Below are 13,420 nucleotides of genomic sequence, written 5' to 3' on the forward strand. Positions count from 1 at the left end.
CTGTTTTGGGATGAAACACCACCCTCCTCTTCACATTCAACCCCATAAGGCAACCGGTTCACATCGATTCTGCCCAGGAAAGATCGACCTTCGCCTCTGCATGTTTCTGAATCTCTATCTGCATGCATGTAATCAAAACAGCATTTAGTATAAAAATTAATCTAGTCATTAATTTTTATTATTTCAATAAAGAAAACCAAAAAAAAAAAAATGTGATAGAACCAACACGTTTTAATATTAAAATAAGGAGTGAAAGAGGGAGATTTTAGGAAACTTTCTTTGAATGAGCATAAATAAAAAGGGCAGTGAAAATGATTGTTAAATTGTAAAAGGATATCAAGAATTCAAAGGAGGAACCGAAAGAGAAAAGGTTGAAATTATTCCCGAGGTGCGCTTGTTTTTTTTTTTTTTCTTTTTTTCACCATGTTTAAAGTAAAAGATAAAGAAAACAGAGAGAAATTGGACCAGATCTGGGAAACAAAGGGAACAAACATCTGGAGAATCGAATAACACACACCTGAAGAAGTGAAAGGCTCGTTCCAGGAGGGTTTTTGAGTCATATCCTTTGTTTTGGATATTATTGTATTATTTCTTCTAGCTTCAGTCATCAACTTTCTTGATGATCCCTGTTATTGTTACAAGCAATTCTTTCTCTGGTGATTGTTTTTCCTTTTCTTTTAATTTTTGTAAAAGCAAGAGTGAAAGTGAAATAACTATGAAAATTCTGATCCGGTAATTACGATCATATATTGACAAAATATGCAACATTTACCCGGGTAGCCCCCTCCCTACCCGGGTAAATAATTCAACCATTTTTTTCAGATTTTTGAAATATACTCGGGTATCCCCTTGACTATTCGGGTAGGATAAAATTTTCAAAATATACCGGGGTAGACTTGATGGTCAACGGTCAAACATGGGCAGATTGATGTTATATTCTTAAGCAAGGTTAAATTTTTGAAATAGTTTATAATCAATGTCAATTTGATAATTAATTATTCAATAAAGGCTACAATGGTCAAAAACCTGTATATATAGAATATACTTGCAATAAGAAAAATGGAGAATCCACTGGTCCATCAAGAATAACCGATTTATACCATTGACCCAGAGACAGTATTCCGGCCAGTTCCTGGAGTTCTCTGCACAAAGGTTTAAACTCGTCCGTCAACAATAAATTTTAGATTCAATCCAATTTTTCACGCTTAAATTTGAGCCGAGCGTCCATTAAACTTGTTTCCCCTGTCATAATTTCTATATTGTACGAGGTTACATTACATATACGTTCTCTTCTCAGAATTAATATATTTTACCAAACATATTCTATTTAAAAATAGACTACACAGCGATAAAAAAAATAAAAATAAAATAAACAATCGCATGCAGCTATGCAAGCATGATCTTATGCCCTGTATAGACGTTCCAAGGCCCCTTGTGGTCCACTATCTCTCCTGAAGTAAAATTCTTTGGTTACAGCATCCGTTTTGCACACAATTAAAATAGAGTCCCCCCGCATCCCATTTGTATTTACATTTTACGTATAAGAAATCATGACCAATATACAGTATATAAATATTCAAACAATTATAAAGTATAATGCGACAACATTTATACATTGGTCGTTAAAAGAGCGTATTCTGGGAATTATGCACTGAAACCTCTGTGCAGAGAACTCCAGGAACTGGCCGGAATACTGACTCTGGATCAATGGTGTCGATCATGACGGACAAGTGAATTTTCCATTTTCCTTATTGCTAATATACTCCGTATACAAAAAAAAAAGTATACTCCATATATACAGTGGTGGTGGGTTGGGAGTAAGTATTTTTGTCTGAAAATTATTAAATATGTTTAATTGTTGAAATATAATAGTACAAGGAGGTTAATTGTTCCAATTGAAAGTAGAAGGTGGTCTTTTTTCTTTTTTTTTGATAACAAGAAGGTGGTCTTTTGAAAAAGCATCAAAGTACATGGTGGTTTTATATAATTTGCCCGAAAAATTAAGCTTTTTCCGCATAACATAGAATTTAATAGAAAGCAATCAAGAAGTTAAGGATAAAAATGAATATTCGACTTTATTAGAATCAACCCTTTTTTTTAGCCATGGAAATCTCTCTAGTTATTTAGATATTTAATTTGTCTTGTAGCGTAAAATGAACTCTTTGCTGCTGCACAAATATTTCAAAGATAATAAAAAACGAGAAGGAAAGGAAAAGAAGGGATTAGCTATCATCAAGATGAATTTAAACCATGTTAGCTGAAAAAAATTAATCATAAATCGCATAATAATGGCATGAAGAAATATCAGTTGAAGATTTCTGCTACATAGGGTGAAAGGTATCATGCTCCAAAATAAAACACAATGTCCCATAAGCCATTTGGGACAAGATGTGATATAAAGACTATATTGGAAGTTGCAATAAATTCTCTATCATCCAATTGCTACTGCTCAACAAAGCTTTTGATGAAATGATACTTTTATTAAATTAATGAATACCAATCCAAAATCCAATAGAATAACGGAAAATATTATAGCACCAAAACTGACTTTAGAAAAGAACAAGATTGGACAGACATCCAATTAAAAGCACAACCTGAATTAGGATATAGGAAAAATAGTCATTCTCGGAGAAACAGCTCAACTGAAACCTGTAACTTCCTGAAGGTCTCAGTTTCTTCCACGGCTTCTTACATAGGAGTTGCGTGCTAACAGTTTCTGGCTGGAAGTGAACCGGTCCCCCTGTAAGAAACATACATGTCAAGCAGCAAGAATCTTCCACATGCAATAGCAATATAATCTCATATGCTGCACAATTAAATTGCAAGCCTTATTACAATATCACAAATTCACAATGGTTTTCTTCATGATGAAATTAGGAGCTCATTCTAGATATCAGAAGATGCCACAACCATATGTAATAAATAAAAAACCCCAAGTTCCCATTTAACAACTAAATAAATTTGTATAAGCTCTCAAATGTGACACCACCTGAATATGTCATTTTACAGTGAGCTGCTTAGTGTTTAAACTGAAAATGAAACTTTTTTGCAAGTTGCATCATTTTAAAAATAATAATGTGCATCATATTACGGTGAACCAAACTAATACAGAACACCTTAATCAAATAAGTTGCAGCATTTAATTGCAAACCTTTTTGCATCATATTACGGTGATTTTTTGAAAATAAAGTCCGATGAAAATCAAATAAAGATAACAGAAGAAACTGCAATCTCATGTCTCAATAAAAAAACCAAGAGGTCCCGCTACATAAATAATAATTAAATAATATACATAAATAATTATATCCATTTAAGCATTCTCAAAGGTGGCACCACCTGGTACATATGACATTTTACAGAGTTGGTAAGAAATTAGAACATGCCACATCAAAACATGCTTATGGAGACCTTGAATAGGGTTATTCCCAATTTAGGCCAAATATTTGCTCAGCTCTACTTCATACGAGTTCTCAAAATTCTAGATTTCATAAAGGAGGTTCATAACTCATCAAAGGATAGACTAACTGAGAAGTAAAGAATACAGCTTCTCACATCTATAAAACTCAATTTACATTTCAGTGTGGAGTACTAGCTTTTGGATGTATGTATATCTTAGTCATGACATTTGTTAGATTTTTTTAAAAAAAAGTTCTAGCTTAATATCTTTCACCTATTCACTTTGATTTTATTTTATTTTTTTGTCTCATACTCATTTTGGCTACTGTGGCTAACATTGGGTTCACTTATACTGCAAGTTTACAAAATTGATTCGGACTTTATGATAATATAAGAATAGTATGATCAAACACGTCAAAAAAATCGATAACTATATTTTCTAAGTTTTGCATCCTTGTTTAAATGTTCTGTTGTTCCATACACCTTTTGTCTGTGACTGGCTAAATTTTCCCACCTTGAATGGAATAAAATCTATATCTTGAATAGCTATTTTTAATCATCCCCCGAGAGCATAGTATTTGAAACCAGAAATGTTCATCAAAATATCAACATCTAAGCAAAGTGTTCTCCTTCTAATCATGGATAATACTACACTAAGACAACCAGAACAAACCTTGCACATGGATGCTGCCGATTCAGATTCCAGTGTTTGCACGGGAAGATGTCCAAGTGACTGGAAAGAATCTAGGGCATCCAATGTCAGCTGCCAGCCACAATGAGCTATAGTACCCACACCAGAACTGGAGCAAGGACTACCGCAACCAGCAGCAGCAACATCCCCGTTCACCCAAGGACAGTAGTCATTATGTAGTTTGATTGGATCAAATTCAACACCTCCATTACTGTTGTCTCTGTAAGGAGTCCCTGAACATTACAACCAAGTGCAATAGTTAATGCACAACAAATAGCTGTCAGAATAGGGTGGAAGACAATGTGCACAAGTTGTCTTAGATAAATTAATCAGCATAATATGAAACATTTCTTCAACATCACCTTTATCCCAAATTAAATGGAGTCTGGGAGCAAGAAAAGACTGAGGAAAAAGAAAAATAAGAGGGAAGAAATAAATAAATAAATGACATCGGAAAAATACTAAAAAGGGCCATCTGGAATATAGGAAATAAATAATGGGTCTACCCCTCCCTCCACAATGCTAATAGTTTTCCTCCACAATACTAATATGAAACATTTCTTATGAAAGAAAAATTATTTGAAAGGGGCACAATGTTTGGGTACAATTCATCAGCAGACTTGAATTCAGCACAACATTAGATAAAGATTGTGTCTCAAAATGTGTTTGTATAAATCAGGTTAAACTGTTTAAAAATTAATCCACAAGACTCATTACTGATTGATGCAACCACCATGAAACATGTTTAAATCATAATAAAGTTGAAAATATTATCTGTATACGAGTTTCATATATCATAATGTAAGAGCATCACAAATAATAGATGTAACTATGATTATGAATATATTAACTAATCAATGACTGCATGTATACTACACTCACTTATAACAGTTCAGTAGACACTGTACGTGTGATCACATGGGTGTATTTGGATGAATGGGATGGAGGGGAAGGAAGAAAGAAAGGTAAAGGAGGTATGCTTAACATGCACGCGGAAGAGAGAGAGAGATTACCACCATCCAAAGCAAGGGCAGGAAAAGGAGGAGATCGAATTCATAAAATTTAAATACTATATTGGGATTACAATGCACAATATTACCAATATTGTTTTCCATGCTTTATGATATTCCATTTCCACTATATAGAAAGGGACAGGAAATGGGGGGAATAACAATAAGTTGTGCTCCCCTCCCTTTGTTTGTTGTCCCTTGCCTCTGGCTATATGAGCTATCCCTTCCATCCAATAATCAGACCATTTTAGATAAGGCATTCAGATATTATTCATCAAGTTTGTATTTTGTAATTGACCTTAGCATATTTCAAATTTTCAATAGCCAAATAACTTTGTATAATTGACATCACATAATTATATCATTAGAAGAGAAATTGGCAATCATATTACAATGAAATTATTCAAAACGCAAAAGAATAAACAGCTAATACCAATCACATTGAGCATAAGAGTAAACGGGTAAATGAGAGCAGAACAAGGTTAAACAAAAAGGAAAAAACTAAACAAAATCAACACATTCATATATATATATATATATATATATGAATGTACGTATAGATATGTGTGTGTGTGTATATAAAAAATATTCAGACATACCCACAACATCCGGAACTATATAGCCTGATTCATGACATGCACCATCATCAGCCTTCCCAGTTTGAGTAACTTCTTCCTTGGACACTTCATAGCCAGAACAGACAACAGCATTGCAAGAAAGAGAAGGACGGGCACCATTTTCATGGCCTAGCATCTGCATGCTACTACTGGTCTTCTCACCACTTTCAACAGATTCAACCTTGGTTGAAGCTATAATTTTTGAGCCGCTATCAGTCCTTGGTGTAGATTGAAACACCACAGCTTGACTATCCCCTTGAAGATCATCACGACTCATTTCCTCAGGCACAAAATCGTCAATAAGTCCATTATAGGGTACAGACTCACCAGCTTGGCCCTGATTTTCAATCACTTCAGCAATTGGTTCAACATCACCTAAACTATCACCTCTATGAACTGAGACATCAGCCCCATGTATTTCAGCCTCATGACTAGCACCCATGCCAACACTTCCCCCACTAATACCAAAACTAGGCCCATCTCTAGCATGTACAGTCAATATCTCTGTGTTCAAAACTTCCCCACAAGCATTTGAACTGCTAACACCTGTCTCCCCTCCTGCTCTCTCTAAAAGTGGTTGGAAACAAGCACTCTGCTGCGCTTGATAGCTGTTATTTAACTCTGATGTTTCATTCAAATCAACAGAAGGGAAACTGGCATCATTAACACCTATAGGAAAATTGTCAACACTTTCCATTGATTCATCATCTGAACCGTGATAAACCGTATTCATTGCAATAACAGAAGATGCACGGGTGGAATCTCTGGTAGACGGGATGCCGATACCATGATCCCTTTCTGGGTTCAACTGGTTTCCTATGTTTCCATCGGATTCTATTTGAATATCCAATGAATGGCTAGGTACAGCACCAGATGGATTTCTTACTGGGAATTGGAATGCTTCCAAAAGATTAGCATCGCGGGGACGCTTGGAAGGGCCAGCTGAATACTGTTGACTTCCATTGACATCATTGTTATCACGGTCGATTGTAGTTCTTTCTGCACTGTCTCCCTGTTGCATGCTTAGATGTTGTCTGTCAGCTATGGTTGCACCGTCATCCAACCTGCGCTTGTGCGATTTGGGGCCTTGCAATTCATAAGAAGCTGCCTGATCACCAACCTCACTTCCAGAAGGCCTCCCAGTCATTAAATCTCTTCCTTCACCAGCATCTTGCACATGATCTAAGGTTGAAGCCAAATTTACTGGTGAACGGGATGGCCCACTTGCCAATTTAAGATTTAAATCTAAATTTTTATTGGATACAAGTTGCCTTTTATCAGATGTTGTAGCATCATCATGGTCTCCAGTCCTCTCTTTCTCAACACCATCAGCAGCAGCCCATTCATTGATACCACTGGCTGCACTTATTCCTCGTGTTGATGCTATTTTCTTGCTCGTTTGAGGGGTATCAATCCCACAGGGAGTCAAATGAACTGGACGGGGGACAGTCAAGAAATCCCATACTCTAACTGTGGCCCCACATAAGCTACAATCTAACAAAGGTGACCTAGATTCACAATTAAATTCTGAACCCAGTACATCATTATCCCCAGTATCTTTCCTGGATGAAGTTGAAAACTCCTTCCTGCTTGGAGCAGGATCTGGTGCAGAGCCTTTGGCCGGATCAGAGCTGTAACCATTTTTAGCAGATTCTGCTGACTGTTCTTCACAATCAAGCACATTAGGAAGCCACCGTGGCTCCCATCCACAAAGACTTATGAGTTTTTTAGCCTATTGAAGTGGTACATTAATGTAAGTATGGAGATAATAAAACCAAAAGCCAAATTGGAATAGAATACACTTACACAAATAATTAAGATAAAACAGCATATCTGAGAAATCTTACATAAGAATATGAATGAGGAAGCTGTTCTCCAGTAAAGCCCATTCCACACACACTTTCTCCTCTGTAGCCCAATTCTCCAGCCATCTGAATTTGCAATTGAGCAAGAAAGCGATCAATTTGAGGGCTATGTGTAACCCGCATCTGCTCAACTGCAGATGAAGATACAATGGGGAGGGAGTAAAACTGCAGGAGTCCATCGCACCGATCCTTAAAGCCTCCAATTAGAGCTGAAGGTGAAGTAGGAGGGAACTGCACCAAGCTTTCTGGACAGCTATTACCTCTCCAAGGACAGGTGACTTTGTGTCCTCTATCAAGCTGTTTAGAAAGTTCTTCACTGGAAGCATCAGCTTCACCAAATACATGAGAAACAACAATCAAGGATCAGACAGCAACAATGAAATGAAGTGGTATAAAAGTCAAGATAAGAGGGATTATGATGAAGGACAAGAACATAAAAAGATAGATAGTTTACAAAAAAGAAACAAGAAAGATAACTACTTTTTTAATATTAACTAGAATTGATACTAAAATAGGTTAAAAATACAGATTATGGACAACATAATCTAACACAAAACTGATAAATAAAAACCTCTAATAAATTCAATCTAGTTGGCATTCTAATGTCAAACAGACTTACCTGCAACCCTTGTAGAAAAGCAGTGCAACAAAATCAACTGGAAATGTAGAATCTGAGACATTTACTCATTAAGTAAAAGGTACAAAATGAATCAGATTGTTTTTTCGATCACAATTACAATCATAGTTATTAACAGCGGATAGCGGCCAACCTTAAAAACGATATAGCGGGTAGCGGTATAACCGCTACGGTGTAGTCCACATAAATGGTATACTTATATTATACTACACATAAATAAAATGGAATGGTCTGATCATTTATAATATTAATACATTAATAAAATTAAAATATTAATATTAATATTAATATTAATATATTAATATAATTGTGATGAAGTGAGTCTTACCAAAGATCAGAAAGGGTTAAGAAAATCATAAATCGTTAAATCGGCATGCATCGTAAGATCCTACATTTTTTATTTTAATTATAAAAATAATATATTAAGTATTTAAATTTCTAATTTAATTATAAAAAATACTATATTAAGTTTTTAAATTTCAAACATTTAACCATTAAAAAAAAGAAACAACATAATTATCATTTAATATTTAAGAAAAAAAACATAAGTTACATATATTATCACTTAAAAATCTAAATTGTTTTTATTTTACTTATTTAAAAATAGATAAAAGTTATGTCAAGAGAATAATAACATAATTGTTTATGTTTATTATGTACTAAATTTTTTTTAACATAGCACCCTTGGTCCAGGCCCAAAATTGGGTTGAATGTTTATTATAGAAAAATGGGGCATCAAGAGAATAATTGCAAAATGTTTATTATGTCCATCTATGTTCAGCCCAAAATTGGTCCAGGCCCATTCTTCTCCCAAAGTTTACCTAAAGTAGATGAAAACCCTACATTTCCAAAAGCTACAGCCGTCATACACGTTAAACAAAGAAGCAAGTGCCTTGCAGTTGCAGAGAAAGGCTAAAATACGTAAGAGAAAGCTTGTACCTTCGAATGGGTACAGCTCCAGTCACCAAAATGTCTGTAACTCCTCTTCCTTTCCCTGTAGCAGCGCGATAGCGCGCCTTAAGAGCTGTCGTCCGCCACCGCCGCAACCGGAAACCGTCGCATTGCGGTGCGGACGTAGAGACTGGGTGCCGCAACACGCAACTAATGCCTGATACCGCGCTAAAGCGGCGCAATTTTAATCATAGATTACAATGGATCTTTATCTCGTCGGCATAGAGTTTGAAACAATAGAGAACCATAGTAGTTAATTGCGCAGCAATAGCGCTGCGAGCCGTGCCGTATGGGTGTTGCGGTGCCTTGCCACAAGAAACCGCGCCGCGTCGCACCGGAACGCAATAGCGGCTATCGCGGTCACATTTACGGCCAAATCGTTGCCATATTGTTGTCATAAGGCAAAATGTCAATTTTGTCCCAAATTTAAATGTGTAACAGAAAATTTTTAAGGGTTTTTTAGTCTATCTGCATCTCTCTTTGTCACTTCTGCTATATCTGCCTTTAAAAAATGTTTCTTTTTGTCATTATTTATGTCATATATCTATTCCGCTATTTCCGCAACCGCAACTCGCTATAGCGCTATAGCATTTTTCGTGGTTGGCCGCAACATACCGCAATCCGCATTTGATAACTTTGTAGAGAACCCTTTCTTCTGTATCTACAAATGGATATTATTCCATTCAAATTCCTTCCCGATACCTCCCAAGGAAATCCCAAATAGACAAGTTAGTGTGAGCTTATCCATGTGGCTATGTAAATTAAGCATTTTCAGCTAGGAAGCATGGATACTTCAAAACAGTTGACATATCCATGTCAAACACATACCTGTATCAAAAACTTCATGGGAACTTTGGATACTCCTAGTTACACTTTGCAATTTTTTTGATTTTTTAATTTTTCTTTTTTTTGAATTTTTATACAAATGCAAATGGAAATACTATGACAATTAGATAAATGATAGTATTTTATTAACTAATGTTAAATTGCACAACATTAATTCTATATTTTAATTAAATATTTCTGTTTTTATGCTAGTTTTAATTGTACCTTTATCCGTGTCGTGCCTTATAATTTCTAAAATTTTCCGTATCCCCAAGTCTGTGTTGCATCCATGTCTCATGCCATATTTGTGCTTTCTAGATTATCAGCCATGATGTCAAATTTGATCCACCAGAAGAAATAAGTTTCAGGAAAGGGAAGACCAAAAATAACTCACACTAGAAAATAATGCAGAGCAACTAGTTATAGAAAGCACACCAACCCAGACACACAACAAGCATACCAAAACTATATCACCTCTCAGATATACGTTACACAAACACTTCACCAATGCTAGCAAAACCAATTTTCTTGAAGAAAACATATACCAATCTATATGGATAGCAATCTACCAGAACCAGCATTCCACCAACATAGAAAGCAACGAAATTAAGCCATAACCATAACAACAATAGCCTCACCTTCAAAAGAGGAAGCCGAGGGCAGAGCAAAATCTAACTGAGCACCACATAAATCACACTCAATCTTAGCAACATCAACATTCACCCAACCTCTCTTGGCACAAGCTAATGAGCCAGCAACCTGCAAAACGACTAAACCTTAGTAGAATTTTCCCCCCATGCTACTATAATTCTCTAAACCTAACCTAATTGCTTCCACCATAATTTTCAGTTCCAAAAAAACCGGTATATCATTTGATCATTGCATTAAAAAAGTACGCGGAAACAACGAATGAAACGACACCACGAACCTTAGGCATTTTTCCGGCGAGCTTGAAGGTGGAAAGGCGGCGAAGCAAATCGCCCCTTTCCCATGGCCTGCAGGAAGGATTTGAAGCCCCGTGCAGCACTGAACCAACAACCATATGCGAATCCGCGCTCGATTTATCACGCCGGCGAAGGCGACCCTCTCCGTTGCCGGCGTTCGCCGGAACAGCCGGCGACGACGCCCCAGCAGAGCTGAGAGAAAAAATTAACACAATGAAAAATTAACAAAAGAAAATTGAGAAACCCTAGGATAAATGTAGAGTTTGAAATTGAATTGCGGTTGAGAATAATTATAAACAAATTAAATAAAATTGGAGGTTTGAGTAAGAAACCCTAGAGAGAGAGAGAGAGAGAGACCTAGCAGCAGGTGTTGGAGGAGAAGAAGGTGGTTTGGGAAGAGAGGGATTAGGGTTCTCAGAGGTTACACCATCTTCGTTCATCTTTATTTTATGCTTCTCTTCTCTGCTTCACTCTCTTCCTTCTCCTTCTTCTTCTTCTGCTTCCTTCGGAGTTTCGAACACTTTTTAAGCCTCGCTTCCATTCATTATGTATATTTGGTTTTCGAGACATATTCCTAATATTCTATTCTTACTTTTCATTATTAAATTAATTTTATGCTCTATGTATTTGTGGAGAATAATTAATAAATATCAGTATATGATTTCATCTTGTAATAAAACATTAAAAATGCATTGAAATAAGGATTTTATTAATCTTATCTTAAAAGAAATAAGTTGTCTATGTCATAGAGACAAATTTATGGACTTTACTGCCTAAAAAAATTAAAAGCAAAGAAAAAAATGACACAATTATCGAAGAATATGTAGGAGAAAAAATTTATCTCATGTAACGTGAGAATAGTTTCTCTCTTGAAATAATTATATTATCAGAAAAATGTTTCTGCAGTTACTGCAGATAAATTATCTGCATTTATTTTCAAAATGACATCATTTTGGTATTGAAATATTAAAAAATTATAATTATAAATACTATTATAGCCCTAACATAAATTAAAATTACAAAAACACCTTGATTTTCGCCTCAAAATGAGATCTTTTTTTTTTTTTGTAAATAAAATGAGATCTTTTTAGGCTCAATGTAGATAACTTATATGTATTAACTCAGAACATTAGTAATATTCACAAAATTGCAAATACTTAATTGGGCCAATTCTTTATAATTTGGGGCTATTTCACTCCAATGCGTATGGTGAAATTCAAAAAATTCCTAGTTCCAACACTAGATTTCATGTTTCAATTAAGAGGTGTCATGGAAAGAACGAGTTCAAAATCTCGATCAATTCCTTTTTCAAATCTTGCCGCAGCTGCGCGGGCTTTAACGGGTCTGAATGGTTTGAACTTGAGTAGACTAAAAAAAGACATACAGCCTTGGCAAGAACGACATTTGAAGAAAAAATGAACTCTTATATTAATAGTAGTGAGTCTTCTTTAATCTGGTGTTAAACTCTTTCTATAAAAATAGATGTAGCATTAATTATAAAAGACTGAGTAAATAAATAAAATTAAATAGTTTTTTGTTTTAACTTTAGTATGTAATTCAGGGTATAATAAATTAAAGATTGAGTAATTCATGTCTCTTTTTAATATTATCGTATAATTTGTTAAATTTTAGCCATTAATTGATGAAAATAACAACCAATAATTAAAATAATTATTTTCATTTTTTTTTCTAATTTTGTCATTAAAATTATAATCATTTATTTATTAATGAATAGTTGAGATTTAATACATAATATGGTAATATAGACATGAGAGGATCTATTCCTATATAATATATTATATGGGGTTTAATGTTTCTTTATACATATTTTATTATAACTCAAAATTACATCGTTTTGAGTTAAAAAAAATTAATTTTAATTCATTTTGGGATTCTATTAACTTTTATTATTATAATTTTTGTTTTTAAACTCTAAAATAATGTTATTTTGAAATAACATGAAATAACTTTATCTCAAGTAATTAGTGATCGGAAAAATATTAAATCCTATTATATATCGAAAGAAATAAATCATTTGATGATATGTGACAACTTAATTGTATATAAACAAACAACAGTGAGATATTAGAGTAAAAAATAAACATTAAGATAAAAAAAAATCACAGTTAATTTGCCTATACACAATTGACTGAACACCTGTTTTTTTCTTTTATGTTAATATTCAGTTAATTATGAAAGGGAAAAAAGACTATCGTTTAAAAAGATACAAGTTGTGTTCTTTTAGATGATTTACACAAAGTATAACTGATCATATTTTGTCTAAATCTGAAAAGTAACTTTTTTTTCTCTCTCTACAGTCACATCGTTGACATGTAAAGTGAAAAAAAAAAGTAACTTTTTAGAATTACACAGAGTATGACCGGTCATACAATGGGTAAGTCACTAAAAAAACATAACTTGTATCCTTTTGAATGACACACGCTAAACCTATTATGAAAAATTATTACATTCTGGGCAGGAAGA

The 13,420-nt window shown here is 34.5% G+C and overlaps 1 protein-coding gene across 1 annotated transcript; it reads right to left on the minus strand.

Annotated features, from left to right (window-relative positions):
• Positions 1 to 2,445: 2,445 nt before the first annotated feature.
• Positions 2,446 to 11,450, minus strand: LOC133314072 (uncharacterized). The gene is made up of 7 exons (XM_061515511.1): positions 11,294 to 11,450; positions 10,921 to 11,128; positions 10,631 to 10,751; positions 7,562 to 7,908; positions 5,697 to 7,446; positions 4,070 to 4,320; positions 2,446 to 2,740 (listed from the first exon to the last, which is right to left on the minus strand). Exons 1-7 carry the CDS (start codon positions 11,374 to 11,376, stop codon positions 2,669 to 2,671), a joined length of 2,832 nt encoding a protein of 943 aa, XP_061371495.1. The 5' UTR covers positions 11,377 to 11,450; the 3' UTR covers positions 2,446 to 2,668.
• Between the last annotated feature and the right edge of the window lie 1,970 nt (positions 11,451 to 13,420).

The sequence above is a fragment of the Gastrolobium bilobum genome, unplaced genomic scaffold (assembly GCF_033153095.1).
Source record: "Gastrolobium bilobum isolate Gb01-03AN ecotype WA unplaced genomic scaffold, APGP_CSIRO_Gbil_v1 utg2368, whole genome shotgun sequence".
Lineage (NCBI taxonomy): Eukaryota > Viridiplantae > Streptophyta > Magnoliopsida > Fabales > Fabaceae > Gastrolobium > Gastrolobium bilobum.